Source organism: Hibiscus syriacus, unplaced genomic scaffold (assembly GCF_006381635.1).
Source record: "Hibiscus syriacus cultivar Baekdansim isolate YM2019G1 unplaced genomic scaffold, ASM638163v2 tig00000916_pilon, whole genome shotgun sequence".
Taxonomy (NCBI): domain Eukaryota; kingdom Viridiplantae; phylum Streptophyta; class Magnoliopsida; order Malvales; family Malvaceae; genus Hibiscus; species Hibiscus syriacus.
In genome coordinates this window covers 1,695,824-1,714,328 of record NW_024061833.1, presented here as the reverse complement: position 1 = coordinate 1,714,328, position 18,505 = coordinate 1,695,824, and the positions used below count along the sequence as shown (strand labels likewise).

General features: G+C 38.3%; 1 protein-coding gene and 1 pseudogene across 1 annotated transcript; one reads left to right on the top strand and one right to left on the bottom strand.

The window, feature by feature from the left end:
* The first annotated feature begins 710 nt into the window (after positions 1-710).
* On the top strand, positions 711-8,107 carry LOC120117787 (heat shock protein 83-like). The gene is made up of 5 exons (XM_039138006.1): positions 711-994; positions 1,335-1,476; positions 1,569-1,591; positions 6,111-6,368; positions 6,462-8,107. The coding sequence occupies exons 1-5, from the start codon at positions 857-859 to the stop codon at positions 8,013-8,015; spliced, it is 2,115 nt and encodes a 704-aa protein (XP_038993937.1). The 5' UTR covers positions 711-856; the 3' UTR covers positions 8,016-8,107.
* Positions 8,108-9,396: 1,289 nt separating this feature from the next.
* LOC120117776 lies at positions 9,397-12,306 on the bottom strand (annotated as a pseudogene).
* Positions 12,307-18,505: the final 6,199 nt, after the last annotated feature.

Below are 18,505 nucleotides of genomic sequence, written 5' to 3'. Positions count from 1 at the left end.
TTAGTTTACTTGATCCTTTGCTGCTTATATTGGACCTCATATATTCTATATATATAAGTATAGTGTAAAAGATCTCTTATGTTCGGTTGAATGTTTAGATGTGTGAAGTATATATATATATATATATATAAATGTTTATCGTATGTTAAAATATATTATTTTATATTATAATGATATTATTTTATTAATTTTATAAAATAATTATTTTAGTATTATAGAAGTTGATAAATTTAATGACATTTTTTATAATAATATGATAAAATTTTATGATCATTTTAGATAAATTTAATGATAATTTTTTTATAATTATTTAATAAATTTAATGATAATTTTATAATTCTTAAAAAAATTATTAACCATAATAATTATTTGAGTATATTTCAAATAATTTTATAATTATTCGACAAATTTAACATGAGGGTAGTGTGTACTCCATACTACCACGTGCGAAATCTACGTCAACGAAAATCTCAAACGGTTACCCGATTGGAACATTCGAGACAGTCAATCAGTCATAGCTATCACGAACTTTCTCGAATTGCCTCAGTTTCCGGTAGGAACGAAAACTTCCCCCCTGAATAATCAACAAAACTTTCATAAAACAACACTGGAACGGCATCGTTTCATAGAACCATCGAGAACCCCATTCCCGCCCCAATGTTGCTAATATATCATCGAAGGGACTAGAACCTGGTTTCAATATATAAATACCTTCAAATCTTTTCTCCTCACATCACGATTGTTCTCTCTTAGCAAGCAAAGTATCAGTTCCATTACGCTAAATTCTTAGCTTTCCTTCGCTAAAAATTTCCAAATCTGCATTTTCTGTTTGGTTCCTTTGGTTGCGTACGAGGCAATGGCAGACGTGCTGATGGCTGATGCAGAGACATTCGCCTTTCAGGCCGAGATCAACCAGCTTCTGAGCTTGATCATCAATACTTTTTACAGTAATAAGGAGATTTTCCTTCGTGAGCTTATTAGCAATGCTTCTGACGTACGTATTCTTCGTCTCTGTTACTGCTTTAGTGCTCTTTGAAAATTTGAAGCATATATATATATATATATATATATATATATATATATATATATATATGCTTAAGGTATAGATTGTGGCGATAGGCCTAGTAGATAGCTCTTTGGTAGACATTCTTTTGCTGTTGAATGATGATCTCTGCGTCTAGAAGATCGATTTATTGTTTGAATATTACGATGAATTTAAATCAAGCGAATTTGATTTTGTAGTAAACAAGAAATATTTTAAGGAATTTTTCACTCGTTCTGTTTGTGTTTGTTGAATGAGATTGCCTAATTATTTTGGTTATGTTGTGTTACAGGCTCTGGATAAAATCCGATATGAGAGCCTGACTGATAAGAGCAAGTTAGATGCTCAACCGGAGCTTTTCATTAGGCTTGTGCCGGACAAGGTTAACAAGACCCTCTCCATCATCGACAGTGGCATTGGCATGACTAAAGCAGGTAATGTAGCTTAGATTATGGTAAAAATTACTTGATATGCTGTAATTTGTATTGCCACAGCTTCTTAATTGCTTTGTTGTTTGAAAATTCAGATTTGGTGAACAACTTGGGTACGATTGTGTTATGTATGGCTCATAAAAAGTCTCGTTGTGGGGTTACGAATTATGTGGGTTGGGGGTGTGGGGGCGCAGCCCCCGCGGTACGGTACAGGGTTGATTTTGTAATTATGTACCAGAGTTTTCTATTATAAATAGAGATGTAACCTAGACCTAAAATATCATTGAATAAAACTTCTAGCGCCGCCTAGACACCGAGGACGTAAGCACATTGCCGAACCTCGTAAAATTCTCGTGTTCTTTCGTTTTCTTTACCCGTTTTCGTCAACAATTGGTATCAGATGTCAGGAGCAAAATTCGAAGTCGCGAAATTCGATGGTCAGGGTAACTTCGGATTATGGCAAACGAGGGTGAAGGATCTATTGGCGCAGCAAGGGATCTTGAAGGCTTTGCGATCTACAAAGCCGGCGTCGATGGATAAGGAAGATTGGGAAGAATTGCAGCAGCGAGCGGCAGGAACCATACGATTATGCTTGGCGGACGAGGTCATGTATCACGTCATGCATCTATCGTCTCCAGACGAAATTTGGAGGAAGTTGGAAAGTCAGTTTATGTCCAAATCCTTAACGACAAAACTGTATCTGAAGCAACGGCTGTATGGGCTGAAGATGCAGGACGATCACGATTTGGCGCAACACGTGAATGTCTTCAATCAAATCGTTTCTGATCTGGCTCGGCTTGATGTGAAAATTGAGGATGAAGACAGAGCGATGATTCTGTTGTGTTCGTTGCCTTCCTCTTACGAACACATGGTGACTACTCTTACATATGGGAAAGAGACTATCAACGTTGAGGAGATTACTGCAGCCTTGTTGGCTCACAACCAGCGGAAGCAGAATACAGGGGAAAGCTCTCAAGCCGATAGCTTATATGTCAAGGGTAATCGAGATCGTGGACGGAAGCCAGAGAAGGCAGGGTCTGGGAAGCGGAATTCCAGATCCAAATCCAGGGATAAGAAGACGATTCACTGTTACAAGTGCAAGGAGGCGAGACATATGAAGCGAGACTGTCCGAAGTTGAAAAAGCAGACAGATGAGAAGCGTGATGGCTCATCCAAGTCTGTGAACGTGGTCGAGGATGATAATTCTGATTGCAGTGAGGGTGATATGCTTTCTATTTCAACGACACAATTGACGGATGCTTGGATTCTTGATTCTGGATGTTCTTATCACATCACGCCAAATAGGGAATGGTTTTCGACATACAGGCCGGTTAATTCTGGTTCGGTTTATTTGGGTGATGATCGATGTTGCAATATTGTTGGTATTGGTGATGTCAGAATTAAGATACACGATGGCTCCGTTCGGACGTTGAGTGGTGTTCGACATATCCCAGACTTGAAGAAGAATTTGATTTCCTTGGGCACTTTACACAAGAATGGTTTTATCCCTAAGGCTGACGAGGATAGGGAAACCATTCGGATTGTTAAAGGAGCATTGACTGTGATGAAAGGCAAGATGACTGCAGGGAATATCTACAGATTGTTAGGGAGTACCGTTGCAGGTGGAGTTCACTCTGTTGAGTCCTGTGATGATACGACAAAATTGTGGCATATGCGCCTTGCTCATCTTAGTGAACGTGGTATGGCAGAATTACACAAGAGAAACTTGTTGCATGGTGTCAAAAACTGTAAGCTCGACTTTTGCAAGTATTGTGTTCTTGGTAAACAGACTAAAGTTCGTTTCAAGACTGCGAAGCACACAACTCAAGGGATTCTTGATTATGTGCATTCTGATGTATGGGGGCCTTCCACGACATCGTCTTTGGGTGGATCTAGGTACTATGTTACTTTTATTGATGATTTTTCACGGAAAGTTTGGGTGTATTTTTTGAAACAGAAATCTGAAGTTTTTGAGAAGTTCAAGCTGTGGAAAGCTGAGGTAGAAAACCAAACAGGACGAAAAATCAAGTGTTTGCGGTCTGATAATGGTACGGAGTACACATATTCACGGTTCCTACAATTCTGTAAGGAGCATGGGATTCAGAGGCATTTTACAGTGCGCAAGACACCACAACAGAATGGTGTTGCGGAACGAATGAACAGGTCGTTGAATGAAAGAGCCAGATGTTTGCGGTTGAATGCGGGGCTTCCCAAACACTTCTGGGCTGAGGCTGTTAACATGGCGTGTTACCTTATCAACAGATCGCCAAGGGCATCGCTGGCTGGGAAAGTTGCAGAAGAGGTATGGACTGGTCATGATGTTAGTTTTGATAACTTACGGATTTTTGGTTGTCCTGCTTATGTGCATGTACCTGCTGATGAGAGATCCAAACTTGATGCAAAATCAAAGGAGTGCATTTTTCTGGGTTACAAGAAAGGTGTCAAAGGATTCAAGTTCTGGGATCCAGTTGCGAAGAAAGTTGTGATTAGTAGAGATGTCGTTTTTGATGAACAATCCATGTTGCAGCAGAAGCAAGACACGACAGTGGTGGATTTCGAGCAGTTTCCAGTTGAGAAACCAGAAACTTCTCAACGGACTTCTGGTGGTTCCACTACGGATGATTTGCAGGATTATAGTCTCGCCAGAGACAGGGTGAGACGGACGAATATAAAGCCTCCGAACAGATTGGGTTTTGAAGACTTGGTATCTTTTGCACTTATTGTTAGCAGTGATGATCCGGTTACTTTTCATGATGCCGTTACTAGTCAGGAAAACGACAAGTGGATGGCAGCCATGGTTGAGGAGATGAAGTCTTTGAATCACAATCGCACATGGGAGTTAGTTCCCCTTCCTGAGGGTAAGAAGCCGATTGGTTGCAAATGGGTGTATAAGAAGAAACCAGCAGTAACAGAAAAAGAGGGGGAGAAGTTCAAGGCTCGTTTGGTAGCGAAGGGTTTTTCACAGCAGAAAGGAGTTGATTATGATGAAATCTTTTCTCTTGTGGTCAGGCACACTTCAATCCGAGCAGTACTTGCATTGGTGGCTAGTTGGGATTTGCATTTAGAGCAGATGGATGTTAAAACTGCTTTTTTGCATGGTGATTTAGAGGAGCAGATCTACATGCGGCAACCTGAAGGTTTCACTCAACCTGGAAACGAGCATTTAGTTTGCAGATTGAAGAAATCTTTGTACGGGTTAAAACAGTCTCCGAGACAGTGGTATAAACGGTTTGACTCCTATATGATCAAGATTGGCTACAACCGATGTGAGTATGATTGTTGTGTCTATGTTAAGAGCCTTGATGATGGTTCTTTTATTTTTCTATTACTGTATGTTGATGATATGTTGATTGCTGCGAAGAACATGGATGATGTTATCGGTTTGAAAACTTTATTGAGTCATGAATTTGATATGAAAGATTTAGGTGCTGCAAAGAAAATTCTTGGAATGGAAATTTGCAGGGACAGAGACTCAAGGAAACTGCGGCTATCTCAACGGGGTTATGTTGAGAAAATGCTAGAAAGGTTTGCGATGAGCAGCGCGAAACCAGTTAGCACTCCATTGGCGAATCACTTTAAGCTCTCATCAGAACAGTGCCCTAAGACAGATAAGGAAGCTGAAAATATGGCAAAGGTTCCGTATTCTAATACTGTTGGCTGCTTGATGTATGCGATGGTATGTACTCGTCCTGATTTAGCTCATGCTGTTAGTCAAGTTTGTAAGTACATGTCTAAACCTGGTAAGCAACATTGGGATGCAGTCAAGTGGATCTTTCGGTACTTAAAGGGTACTGTGGGACATGGAATTGTTTTTGGGAGTCAGCGGGATAATCCTTTGGTTGTAGGATATGTGGATTCAGATTATGCAGGTGACTTGGATAATAGAAGATCTACGACAGGGTATGTGTTTACTCTTGGTGGAGGGCCTATTTGCTGGAAGTCTACTGTTCAATCTGTCGTGGCACTATCTACAACTGAAGCTGAATACATGGCAGCGGCTGAAGCTGCAAAAGAAGCTTTATGGCTTACTGGTTTAGTGAAGGAGTTGGGTGTTCAACAAGGTGGAGTTCAGTTGCTTTGTGATAATCAAAGTGCTATTCACTTGGCTAAGAATCAGGTGTATCGTGCTAGAACTAAACATATTGATGTAAGGTTCCACAAGATCAGAGAGTTGGTTGCATCTGGAGAGGTTTTGTTTCAGAAGGTACATACTGATGAGAATGCCGCTGATATGTTCACCAAGCCAGTTACGACAGACAAGTTCAAGCATTGCTTGGACTTGTTGAATGTTTCGAGTTGTTAAAGAAGCAAGGTAACCCAACCCACATTGAAGTTTCCAAGGGGCAGGATATTCGCCAAGGTGGAGATTTGTTATGTATGGCTCATAAAAAGTCTCGTTGTGGGGTTACGAATTATGTGGGTTGGGGGTGTGGGGGCGCAGCCCCCGCGGTACGGTACAGGGTTGATTTTGTAATTATGTACCAGGGTTTTCTATTATAAATAGAGATGTAACCTAGACCTAAAATATCATTGAATAAAACTTCTAGCGCCGCCTAGGCACCGAGGACGTAAGCACATTGCCGAACCTCGTAAAATTCTCGTGTTCTTTCGTTTTCTTTACCCATTTTCGTTAACAGATTGCAAGGTCTGGAACCAAGGAGTTCATGGAGGCATTGCAAGCTGGAGCCGATGTGAGCATGATCGGACAATTCGGTGTTGGTTTCTACTCTGCTTACCTCGTTGCTGAGAAAGTCATTGTGACCACAAAGCACAATGATGATGAGCAGTACATTTGGGAGTCCCAAGCTGGTGGCTCCTTCACTGTCACGGGGGATGTCGGTGGGGAGCAACTTGGTAGGGGTACTAAGATTACTCTTTTCCTTAAGGAAGATCAGGTAAATATTTAGCTTGTTTTCAACTAAAGTTTATAAGATTTAATCTGTATAATCTTGGAAAGTTTAATTGTTGTTTGCCGATTGTATTTGCAGTTAGAGTACTTGGAGGAGAGGAGGATCAAGGACCTAGTGAAGAAGCACTCCGAGTTCATTAGCTACCCAATGTATCTCTGGACAGAGAAGACAACCGAGAAAGAGATCAGCGACGATGAAGATGATGAACCAAAGAAAGATGAGGAAGGAAATGTGGAGGATGTCGATGAGGAGGAGAACAAATCAAAGAAGAAGAAGAAGATCAAGGAAGTGTCTCATGAATGGCAACTAATCAACAAGCAAAAACCGATCTGGTTGCGTAAGCCGGAGGAGATCACTAAAGATGAGTATGCCTCTTTCTACAAGAGCTTGACTAATGATTGGGAGGAACATCTGGCCGTCAAGCATTTCTCGGTTGAAGGACAGCTTGAGTTCAAGGCCATTCTCTTTGTACCAAAGCGAGCTCCGTTTGATCTCTTTGACACTAGGAAGAAGATGAACAACATCAAGCTGTATGTTAGGAGGGTGTTCATTATGGACAACTGTGAGGAACTTATCCCCGAGTACCTTGGATTTGTGAAAGGTGTCGTCGACTCGGATGACTTGCCACTCAACATCTCTCGTGAGATGTTACAACAGAACAAGATTTTGAAGGTGATCAGGAAAAACATTGTGAAAAAGTGCATTGAGATGTTCAATGAGATCGCTGAGAACAAGGAGGACTACAACAAATTCTACGAGTCTTTTTCGAAGAACCTGAAGTTGGGTATTCATGAAGACAGCCAAAACAGGGCCAAGTTAGCCGACCTTCTTCGATACCACTCGACCAAGAGTGGCGATGAGTTGACAGGTTTGAAGGATTACGTCACCAGAATGAAGGAGGGGCAGAGAGACATTTATTACATCACTGGTGAAAGCAAGAAGGCAGTGGAGAACTCCCCGTTCTTGGAGAAACTGAAGAAGAAAGGATACGAAGTTCTTTTCATGGTCGATGTCATTGATGAGTATGCCGTTGGACAGTTAAAGGAATACGATGGCAAGAAGCTCGTCTCCGCCACAAAGGAAGGTCTGAAGCTAGAAGACGAGACTGAGGAAGAGAAAAAGAAAAAAGAGGAGAGAAAAAAGTCTTTTGAGGATCTCTGCAAGACTATTAAGGATATTCTAGGAGACAAAGTGGAGAAGGTTGTAGTCTCCGACAGGATTGTCGATTCGCCTTGCTGTCTGGTTACCGGAGAGTACGGGTGGACAGCTAACATGGAAAGGATTATGAAAGCTCAGGCCCTGAGGGATAACAGCATGAGTTCATACATGTCAAGCAAGAAGACTATGGAAATCAATCCCGACAATGGAATCATGGAAGAGCTGAGGAAGAGAGCTGAGGCTGATAAGAACGATAAGTCGGTCAAGGATCTTGTGCTGCTGCTGTTTGAGACCGCGCTTTTGACCTATGGGTTCAGCCTGGATGATCCGAACACATTCGCGGCTAGAATCCATAGAATGCTGAAGCTGGGTCTGAGCATCGATGATGAGGATGAAACCGGTGTTGATGATGCTGACATGCCTGCTCTCGAGGAAGATGAAGCTGAGGTAAGCAAGATGGAGGAGGTAGATTGAAACCGTAAAAAAATATATTAAGTGAAATTTCTTTATGGATGTGAGTTTCGTTGTTCTGTTTTGATAAAGGTGGATTCTGTCCTTGTCTTCTCTGTTTGTTATATCCTAAATTCATAAAAAAACAAATGTCTTGAAGTTCCACCAGTTGTCTAAATATTAAGTGTGGAAATATTAATCGGTTTTTTTGTTCATTTTCTTTAGTATCTTGCGAATGATTCCATGATAAAATTTTCTTTAAGAAAACTCACCCGGGGATCAAGTATAAATCGGTGAAGGAACCCCATGCACCATATCATTGGTATGTAACTGAGCCACCTTAAATCACTCAAACTTCGGTTACATTCCAATGACTACGTGAAATCCTTCTCCTAAGAAGGGTAGTAAACACCCTGGGCATCCGCCTAAAGTTGCGGTGACAGCCGTTTTCCCCAGTGCGCTCCATTTCTCGTCATGGTTTCTAGAAGTGTAGTTCGAAATTTATTTTGTTAAATTAAGAACAAGCGTTGCGTTATGACCACGTAAAGCAACTGACATGAACAGGCAAAGTCAATAACCCAGTAGCTCTCGCCCAGAATCGATGAGAAACAACAGGGTAAACAAAACCCGAGAAAAATGATGAATACTTTATGTTCTTTCAGTCATGGAGCCACTGGCAATCCCTGCACAGCTGAAACAGCAAAAGCCCAAATAATCAAAGGAAGCAGAAGGAATGGATTGTAAGGCCAAATGGTGGCGACCAATCAAGCCGCCATTGAAAGGGGAACCTAAGGCAAAGGCGAATCCAAAAAGGAACTTATAGTTTAATGTATTCAGTCTTGATCATAATAAGCATCTATAAAATTAATGATAAATTTAACTCCGAAACTGAAAATACAAGTTTCAAAAAAGATACACTACAAAGTAATTATAAAAATTTGACCTTTTCCCATCTACAACGCACTTTCCACAAGCATAATCTATAAATATGTCTATTTGAATGTGTCATTTGATATATTTAAATGATTCTAAATTTTAAATCCTAAAGCTTAAAAGTCTAAATAAAATATATAATATCAATATAAGCCCATTTGTAGAATACGTTTTTACCGTAAGCGAATAAGACAATAATCCTAAAACATCACTCACCATTTTAATACCCGTTCGTGCAGTACACAGAATACAACAAACGATGAAAAAAACCGATACTTGTATATAACCCAAAGCAGAGCAGCATTCTGTGGTCCAAATACCAACATAGGATTTCACCATAAAACAAGCTGTCAAAACTTAAATACAGAAGACAGGACATTGTACAAAAATACCCCTTCAAAAACCAAAACCAAAAAAGATAAGCACTATACACTCTCTTCGCAATTCTTCTTCTTTCATTCTGCTGCACCCTCTTCTCCTTTTTTTTACATACATGGCCGCAGAACGAGGAAATTTATTTGGAAAGCAGCCGGAGGTCCTAACAACAATAAATATACTAACGGAACATCATACAGTATAGGACCCTTTTGATTCTAAGCCCTTCTTGCTATGAAAGAAAGAGTTCATATTTAATTATATACGAAATAAAAGAGTATGAAGAACAAACAGAAAGAGTTAAAGCAAAGCAAAAACCATCACCAACCTTATTAAGTAATTCTTCTACACCGATAAGTATCAAGAACCAACAGCTTTACATGCACCACCATGGTAGTTTGTCTCTGTGTCGATCTCATAGGAAGAAAGCAGCTTTCTCTGCATCACCCCAAAGTATGAGAAAGTATCATCAAACAAATTCGAACAAGACAAATATATATAATACAACAGAGCATTACGCCCAAGATAGATCTACAATATCAAAAGAATTCATCATTCTTTTAGGTCAAACTGCCATATTTCTAAATACTTGATACGTTAAAACTAATTGTAGTCCAAATGGAAGAAAGCAGAGAGCTGTCCCTGAATTTATGTTATAGGCAGGAATGTGCAAATCAAATTGTATCTGCCAAAAGAAATTCCTGGGTATTCAACCATTCGACCCATTATAAAAAGACAAACTACAACAAGGACACCTACCATAGAAAAGGAGGATACTAAGTACTAACATCACTACTTCTACTAATCTAGTTGCCTCACCCTGGAGGAACAAGCAATCATTAGAAAGATCTAGAAACTCACATGATCCTCAAAATCAGGGCTTGTCAGATTGATGGAGAGGTTTCTCATCAACAAAAGAACCTGAATAGGAGAAAGAAAAATAAGCAAAGACGTCAAAGGCATGATCAGGCAAGATTATATAAAATGTCATGGTTAAAAAAAGGATTACAGTTTCAACGTCTATGGGATCCATCTTTTTAAGTTTCTGCAGATGACCAGTAGTGTTTGGATCAAAGACACTAGCAATAAAACTACTTGAGCAAAATCAGGTAAGACTGCATGAAGCAAAAAGCCATTTCAAAGGGTCTGAGGATAAAATAAGATAAACAATCACAGTTTTCAATTAGCACTAATACAAACCTCTTAGTGCATGGCCATTATTTCCCTGATTATCTATTTCCCCAGTTTGTCGAGGCTTTGGGGTACTATCGATGCTACCACAAGGCTTATTGGCCATCACAGGACCTATAATTGAAAGTATATGACACATAATCAAAACCTTAACCTCTGAGAGTCTGCCACCATAAATGTGTTCGTTGTCAGAATGATAGAATTAGGAAGAATAAGAAACCCTTTTTAGCTTGTGAGAAATTGATAGTTCATTGTTTGTCCAGGAAGATGATGCAGCGGTAGTAACAGGGTCCATAAGCATCAGTGAGGAATCAGATCTTAGACCATAACCAATGTCAACTAAAGCAGTTGATGACTGAAAAGACCCCGATATTTGTGGGTGTGTACGAGCTGCCAGATGTGACACAGAGAGACAGGATTTCTTATGTTTAGATTGTTCTCCGATTACTACTCGTACTTGGGATAAAATATTCTTACCATTTTTTGAGGCTTTCTGAGGATATGGATGAGCTGATTTCCTTTTAGGTCGAGGTGGAGGTAGCTGTTCATTTGTTCCATTCTTCAGAACCTTTAGAAAATACTTCTGAGCATGACTACGAATCTACAAAAACAAAAAAATGGCACTTCATTTTAAATGTTTATTATGGGCATTGCTAAACACACAGAATTGTTAAAAACAAACAACCTCTAATTAGAAGCTACACTGGTTTTCACATCCTCACAAATCTATTGGGCTTACTGAAACATCGGAAAGTGTAGGATCCTTGGGAGAGATCCTAACTATGATAAAAAAAAATAGAAATCGTTCATTCCTAAACCACCCTCCTGCCTTTTTTTCCTTTTCAACCTGCAGAACAAAAATTAACCAAGGAAAAAGGTTAGATACATTTCAGTTTACCTGAATAACAGTCTTTGACCCGACGAACGCTTCAATCTTTTTCCAGTCACGATCAAATCTGACAATAATCAAGAAAACAAGCACAAGAAATGAGAGCAGGACCTTCTCAACTGTCATGCAAAATCAAACAACATAAAACTAGTATATCTCCACTAAATCGTCAAACATATTCTACTATAACAGTTTAAACGCTTGCAAGGTTCCAGTGTCATCTTGCGAATATGTGGAAAAGGCTTACTGTAATTCAGTGCCTTTTCAGTTCATATAAGAACCCTAAACCTAACCGACATATGAAGAAACATATACTTCAATACATATAACAAAAAATGTCATCTCATTTGTCTTCCTCAGTTGTCCATTACAAATCAATCCTCATCTTACTTTCAATTAATACCTATAAAACTTTTAAAAAAACATTTCAGAAATTTCAATTTAGCAATAAATAAGCCTTCAACATCAAATTCAAGTGAAATCCTTAAAACTGACACTCAAGCAATCAACAACTGTAAGCAATTTCCAAAAGAAAAAAGAGAGCCAAAACCCTAATTCGGAAGAGAATCGGAGAAATTTCGTATAATTAATTAGAGAGAAAAACGGTTTTAGAATTTACAGCTGGAGAGCCTCGAGGAACTTGTCGTGTTCGGGTTCAGTCCAGCTCTCTCTGGACTTGGTTATGGTGTATGGCTTTCGGATTTTCTTATTCGGATCTTCGGAAGATGAAACCGTAGAAGCCGCCGCCGCCGCCGCGTCGGTGGTGGCGAAGTGTCCCAGTCCTGGCAACGCCATTCCAGTCGGATCCAGGTAAAATCCCACGGCCGGATTCGGGTTTTTTGATACCATGTAAGAATTTCGGGAGGGTTTTTTTTTTTGGGCGTTTTTTGTGTGTGTTTAATTTAGCTTCGACGTACTACGAATGAACAATGTCGCGTTCAGAGAAGTTTGCATATAGAAGGCACAGGATGTGGATTAGATGCTGCATGGCTTTCCATTTGAGATTTTAAAATGACGAATAAGAATCTGCCACGTCAATATAGAACGTACAAGATGTGGATTAGATGCTGCATGGCTTTCCATTTGAGATTTTAAAATGACGAATAAGAATCTGCCACGTCCATTCTTAAATAAGGTAAACTACATGTTTAGTACTTAAATTATTACTTTTATTTCTTTTTGGTATCTATACTTTGTCTCTTTCCAAACAACAACAACGACAACAAAACCCTATTCCCATATACAATGGAGTAAGGGGGAGGTAGGGTAGTAGGCTGCCTCAACGCCAGGTTGAAGGCAACTTCCGTGGAAGACCTCCGGCAGTCAGAAAATTAAAAATAAAGATAGAATGCAATGCATGTATAGTTAAATAAATAAATACATAGTTGAACAGTGTTAATAATGCAGTCTTCAATATGCGCGTTTGTAAATGAGAAGTAATCCTTGCAAATAAATCCCTGCATAAGAATCTCTGCAATAGACAGAAACGTAAGAACCGACAAAATTTAAAAAGAGGAAACATGAAGAGAATGATACACAAAAGTCAAAGATAGTAAGCTACGATAAGGAATAAATAAAATGGGTTAAAACCTAAACAAAGACAACACTACTCCACTACTCTAGTTCTAAGCCTCCATAATTTCCATTGACAAAAACGTATAAAAAGTAGAAGTCATGTAAATTACTACAAAGACATTAAAAGAAGACAGAGATGATACACCCTACGGATGTGACCCGCACTACTCGGCTACTCTGATCTTAAGTCTCCATAATTTTCTATCAGAGGTCATGTCCTCAGTAAGGTCTAAATCCTTCAAATCATATCTGAAGCAGTCTTCCCACTTCCGCCTTGGTCGTCCTCTCCTTCTGGCACCGTCGATTGTAATCGACTCTACCCTCCTGACCGCATCCGACGGTTGTCGCCTAAGGACATGTCCAAACCACCGTAGTCTTCCCTCCCTCAATTTTTCGGATACAGGCACCACCCCCAATGACATCTTAATAACAGAGTTTGGTGTCATGTCCCACAAAGTTCTACCACATGCCCATCGAAGCATTCTCATTTCTGCGGCCTCCATCCTCCTTACGTGATCCTTCTTGAATGCCCAACATTCTGATCCATACAGTAGCGCTGGTCTTATTGCCATTCTATAAAATTTTCCCTTAAGTTTTAGAGGCACTTTCTTTTCACACAAAACTCCAGTATCAGCCCTCCACTTTAGTCATCCCGCCTTAATACGGTGTGTAACGTCGTCATCCACACCCCCATCTTTATTTATCATAGACCCTAGGTACTTGAAACAATCATTTGATGGGAGAACGTGTCCTTCTATGCATACTTCTTCATCTTCATCATTTTGGTTCCCACTGAAGTTTGAACATAAATACTCTGTCTTTTCAATATTGATCCTTAGACCTTTTTCTTCCAAAGCAGTCTTCCAGGTAGCCAGTCTACTATTAAGCTCAGTTTTTGTTTCAGCAACTAGGACAATGTCGTCAGCGAAAAGCATACACCATGGAACCCCGTCTGGTGTCACACAAAAGATGTCGTCCATAATCAAGGCAAAGATGTAAGGGCTAAGAGCGGACCCCTGGTGGAGTCCGATTTCCATTGGGAAAGCCTCGGTGTCGCCAACTGTAGACCTGACGAATGTAGTAGATCTACAGTACATATCACGAATCGTCAGGATAAGCAGTTGGGATCCGTCTCGATTCCAAGGTCTTCCAGATCGTATCGTAGGGAACTCTATCATACTCCTTCTCAAGGTCAATGAACGCCATGTGAAGATCTCTATTTTTTCCCCTATACTTCTCCATAAGCCGTCGGAGTAGACGAATTACCTCCGTAGTAGACCTGCCTGGCATAAATCCAAATTGGTTTTCTGAAACCCTAGTAACCTGTCTGAACCTAGCCTCTATCACCCTTTCTCATAGCTTCATGGTATGGCTGAGTAGTTTAATACCTCTGTAGTTGCCACAACGTTAGGGATCTCCTTTATTCTTATAGATTGGTATCACCGTAGACTCTCTTCACTCCTCTGGCATCTTGGCAGTCTCTAATATAATATTAAAGATGTTGGCCAACCACTTAACACCCTCTTCTCCTAGGGCCAACCACACAGTGATAGGAATTTGATCTGGACCAACAGCTTTGTCCCTCCCCATCTTTCTAAGAGCCATTTTGACTTCCTCAAACCCAATACTACTTGTAGGGCAGTCATTGGTCGTAGTATAATGGTCGGCTGACCCATCAACAATACTATCTCTACTGGGAGAGGCACCGTCATTAAATAAGCCAAAGAAGTAACTACCCCAAACCCTCTTAATATCGTGATCTTTTACTAAAAGAACACCATTGTTGTCCTTAATAAACCTAATGCTACCTAGATCATTTTTTCTATTTTCCTTGGATTTTGCTAGCCTGAAGATGCCGTTTTGTCCTTCCTTGGTGTCTAATCTCTTGTACATTTCTTCATATGCCTTATCCTTTGCTTTAGCCACCGTCTTCTTGGCTTCCCGCTTTGCCTCCTTGTATCTTTGTTTAGCTCTCGATCTTTCTTCGTCATCATTGCATTGTAGATACTCCTTGAAGCAAGTTTGTTTTACGTGTCACCATAAGACAATATCATATCATCATTGAAAAAAATATCACGTCATCTATTTTGTTAATTTTTTTACCATGGATACTAAATTGATATCTAAACTCAACGTTAGGTATAGTTTTAAAAAATAAAGTTTGGGTGCTAAAATGAAATAAAAATAATAATTTAAATACTAAACATGTAGTTTACCCTTTTAAATATTTATCGATTCGTGACCAAAGTGCAATCCATGTTCTACGATGGTATTAGGATACTTTTACCGATTCGGGTAATGCGTTATCGTACAGCAGGATGCACAGGATTCCATCTGCACCAAAACCAACCCAAGTGGACAGCTTGGAAGGGTCGGTCCTAAGGTGCAAAGGACAGGTAAAGAGACGGAGCTGTTTTCACCAAATTACACTGGCAGCAACAAGAAGCTCGGAAACCGAGATGTGCGGTGACGATGAAATCTGATAGCTCTAAATGGCCAGCGAACACCACCACATGATCTTGGTGCAAGCAGCAGTATTTAAGTGTGGGTCCTTGCATTAGTTGCCCACTTGCTGTGTTCTTATGTTTTGATTTTGGTTTTGGTTTTTTAAGATATTTTGGGTTCACCCCTTAGTCTTTCCATAATTGTGAAAGAACTTGGACCGGTTTTATTTCGCCAAATTGGATAAGCCCGACATTATATTTCGCTTTGCACTTCGTTTTCTGCTACTCATATTCGTGTATAACGAATATCTTTTCTTCTTTCTTTTTAATGAAGGAATGATGATTTCATTTCATGGAGGTTCTAAACCCTAAACCCGAATTAGGGTATCGAACAATAAAAGATACTCGATTTATCTAGTAAACGAAAAATTTTGTGTTTATAATTGTGTTCGCAATATAAAACACAATTGGTCGGTCAGTGAATACTAATTCTTTTATTAGTCTAGGTGATCACAAGTTAATATATGTTTAAAAGACTTTAAATTATTTGATAATAAATATCCAAACATTTTTACAGACGACATGTTCGAATTTGAGACATCTAAATATAACAATAATCTATTTAACCACGAAGATCGTTTGAGTCGTGCGAAAATAAAATTAAACGAGACACTATTATATTTTTTTCTTGAATTTCATATCTCATTTTTTAGATATACTTTGTTGAATTTATTCATATGGGATCATTGACAATATTTTAAAATGACGAACATTGAATTTAAACTTTTTTTAAAAAAACATATAAAGTAAAAATACAATATACGTCCCGAATTAAATTACAAGATAAATCAAACATTACGAAACCTCAATTGGTCAACAATAAAAGATACTCGATTTATCTAGTAAACGAAAAATTTTGTGTTTATAATTGTGTTCGCAATATAAAACACAATTGGTCGGTCAGTGAATACTAATTCTTTTATTAGTCTAGGTGATCACAAGTTAATATATGTTTAAAAGACTTTAAATTATTTGATAATAAATATCCAAACATTTTTACAGACGACATGTTCGAATTTGAGACATCTAAATATAACAATAATCTATTTAACCACGAAGATCGTTTGAGTCGTGCGAAAATAAAATTAAACGAGACACTATTATATTTTTTTCTTGAATTTCATATCTCATTTTTTAGATATACTTTGTTGAATTTATTCATATGGGATCATTGACAATATTTTAAAATGACGAACATTGAATTTAAACTTTTTTTAAAAAAACATATAAAGTAAAAATACAATATACGTCCCGAATTAAATTACAAGATAAATCAAACATTACGAAACCTCAATTTATTCAATGCACATATTATATATATGATAGTCATAGTAATTAGATTGTTTATGATTTTATCATGACCAATACATGTTATAGCGAAATATATAAACTGAAACTCCCCAGTAGTCACATCCCAAATTAGGACTTAATTTTTTTAAAAACTTATTCCGATGATTAAATTGAAATTTTAATTAAATTCGAAGACTATTGTAAAATTTTGATTAAATTTGGATCCAAATTTGTCGATATGTTTCTCTGCCCGGTGACGGAGAGTGCAAATAGTACATCCCAAACGGTGTAACTAGTCTAAAAAAAGTAAGTACTTATCTTCCATGAATCAGATTAAATATCAAATTGTAGAGTCGCCATCAATCTTTTATTTGGCGAGATTGGTCACCAAAATGTCATATTATTTTAATAAAAATTCTTAAGAATAATATTAAAATAATACAACTCGGGTCTGCTTACCAGAAAAATGTGTTCAAGAGTCGGTTACATATGGGAAAGAATTAACATTCCTACAATACCCAAAATTGATACCGATATTTATTAATTAAGAGAAAATAACCTCAGTGACCAAAAATGCCTTATAATATATGATTTTAACCAACTTTTTTTGGATTTGCCAAAATGACCAACTAAATCGCAATGCGATCGATAATTCGCAACGCGGTCTCCGGAATCGCAAATCAGTTTCGAGATTCGCAACGCGATCTCCAGTATCGCAAATCAATTTCCAGATTCGCAACGCGATTATGACTATCGCATTGCAATTTTCCAAATTCGCGTTGCGATTTTCCTAATTTGCAATGCGAATACGTAAATCGCAATGCGAATACGTAAATCGCAATGCGAATACGTAAATCGCAATGCGAATATGTAAATCGCAACGCAAATCTGACTATCACAATGCAATTTACATAGCGCCATTCGTATCCAACGCGTATTTTTTTTTTTCAAATTCCAAACACTAATATATTAATATATCGGAACACTGAATCGTCCATAGTATATCTTGTAATCGCAACTCATAACCTAAAACCCTAAATCACAACTCAGTCTCATCTCCATCTCTCACTCTCTAAGGCGACATCCGTCCCCATCTCCGACAAAATCAGTCACCATCTCCGACGATATCAGTCTCCATCTCTGGCGAAATCATTCACGGTCAGAAATGGAAAATCAACCAAATCAACCACCGAGGGTTAGTTTTTTTAATTATTTTTATTTTGAAATTTTTGCATTATTATTAGGTTTTTCATATTGAAATTGATGATAAGTTTATTGGTGTTTTCAATAATAGATTAATCATTTCACTTAGATTGCTTATTATATTCATTCGATTGCTGCCAATACTGCTAAACTGTTTAGTCTTTAACCCTGTGAAGTTAGTATTTGTCTTTGTTTTGTCTTTTGGTTGAAGTAATGCAATCCATTCAAGTTTCTTTCAATCTTAGTATTTGAAACCGAGAATGACTATTGCAATGCGATTCTGTCGTTGCGATTTTCATTTTCGTGTTGCGATTTAAAGTTTCAGAAACTATTCTTCTTCTGTAAATTGAAACTTGAATGAATTGCATTACTTCAACCAAAAAACAAAGACAAATACTAAATTCACAGTGTTGCAAATTTAAGTTTGAAGAATAAACTACTACTCTTTATATTTATTGTTCTTGTTATATCTTCACAGTGTAGTTTTTGGTATATCTAAATTGGTATGTTTATTGTTTTTGCAGAACTTTTATTCGGCTCAATTGACCTTAAGA

Coding starts and splice junctions, on each gene's coding strand:
- LOC120117787 (XM_039138006.1), top strand. CDS start 857: ATGGCAGACGTGCTGATGGCTGATGCAGAGACATTCGCCTTTCAGGCC. Junction 995..1,334: donor TTATTAGCAATGCTTCTGAC/GTACGTATTCTT, acceptor GTTGTGTTACAG/GCTCTGGATAAAATCCGATA. Junction 1,477..1,568: donor CATTGGCATGACTAAAGCAG/GTAATGTAGCTT, acceptor TTGAAAATTCAG/ATTTGGTGAACAACTTGGGT.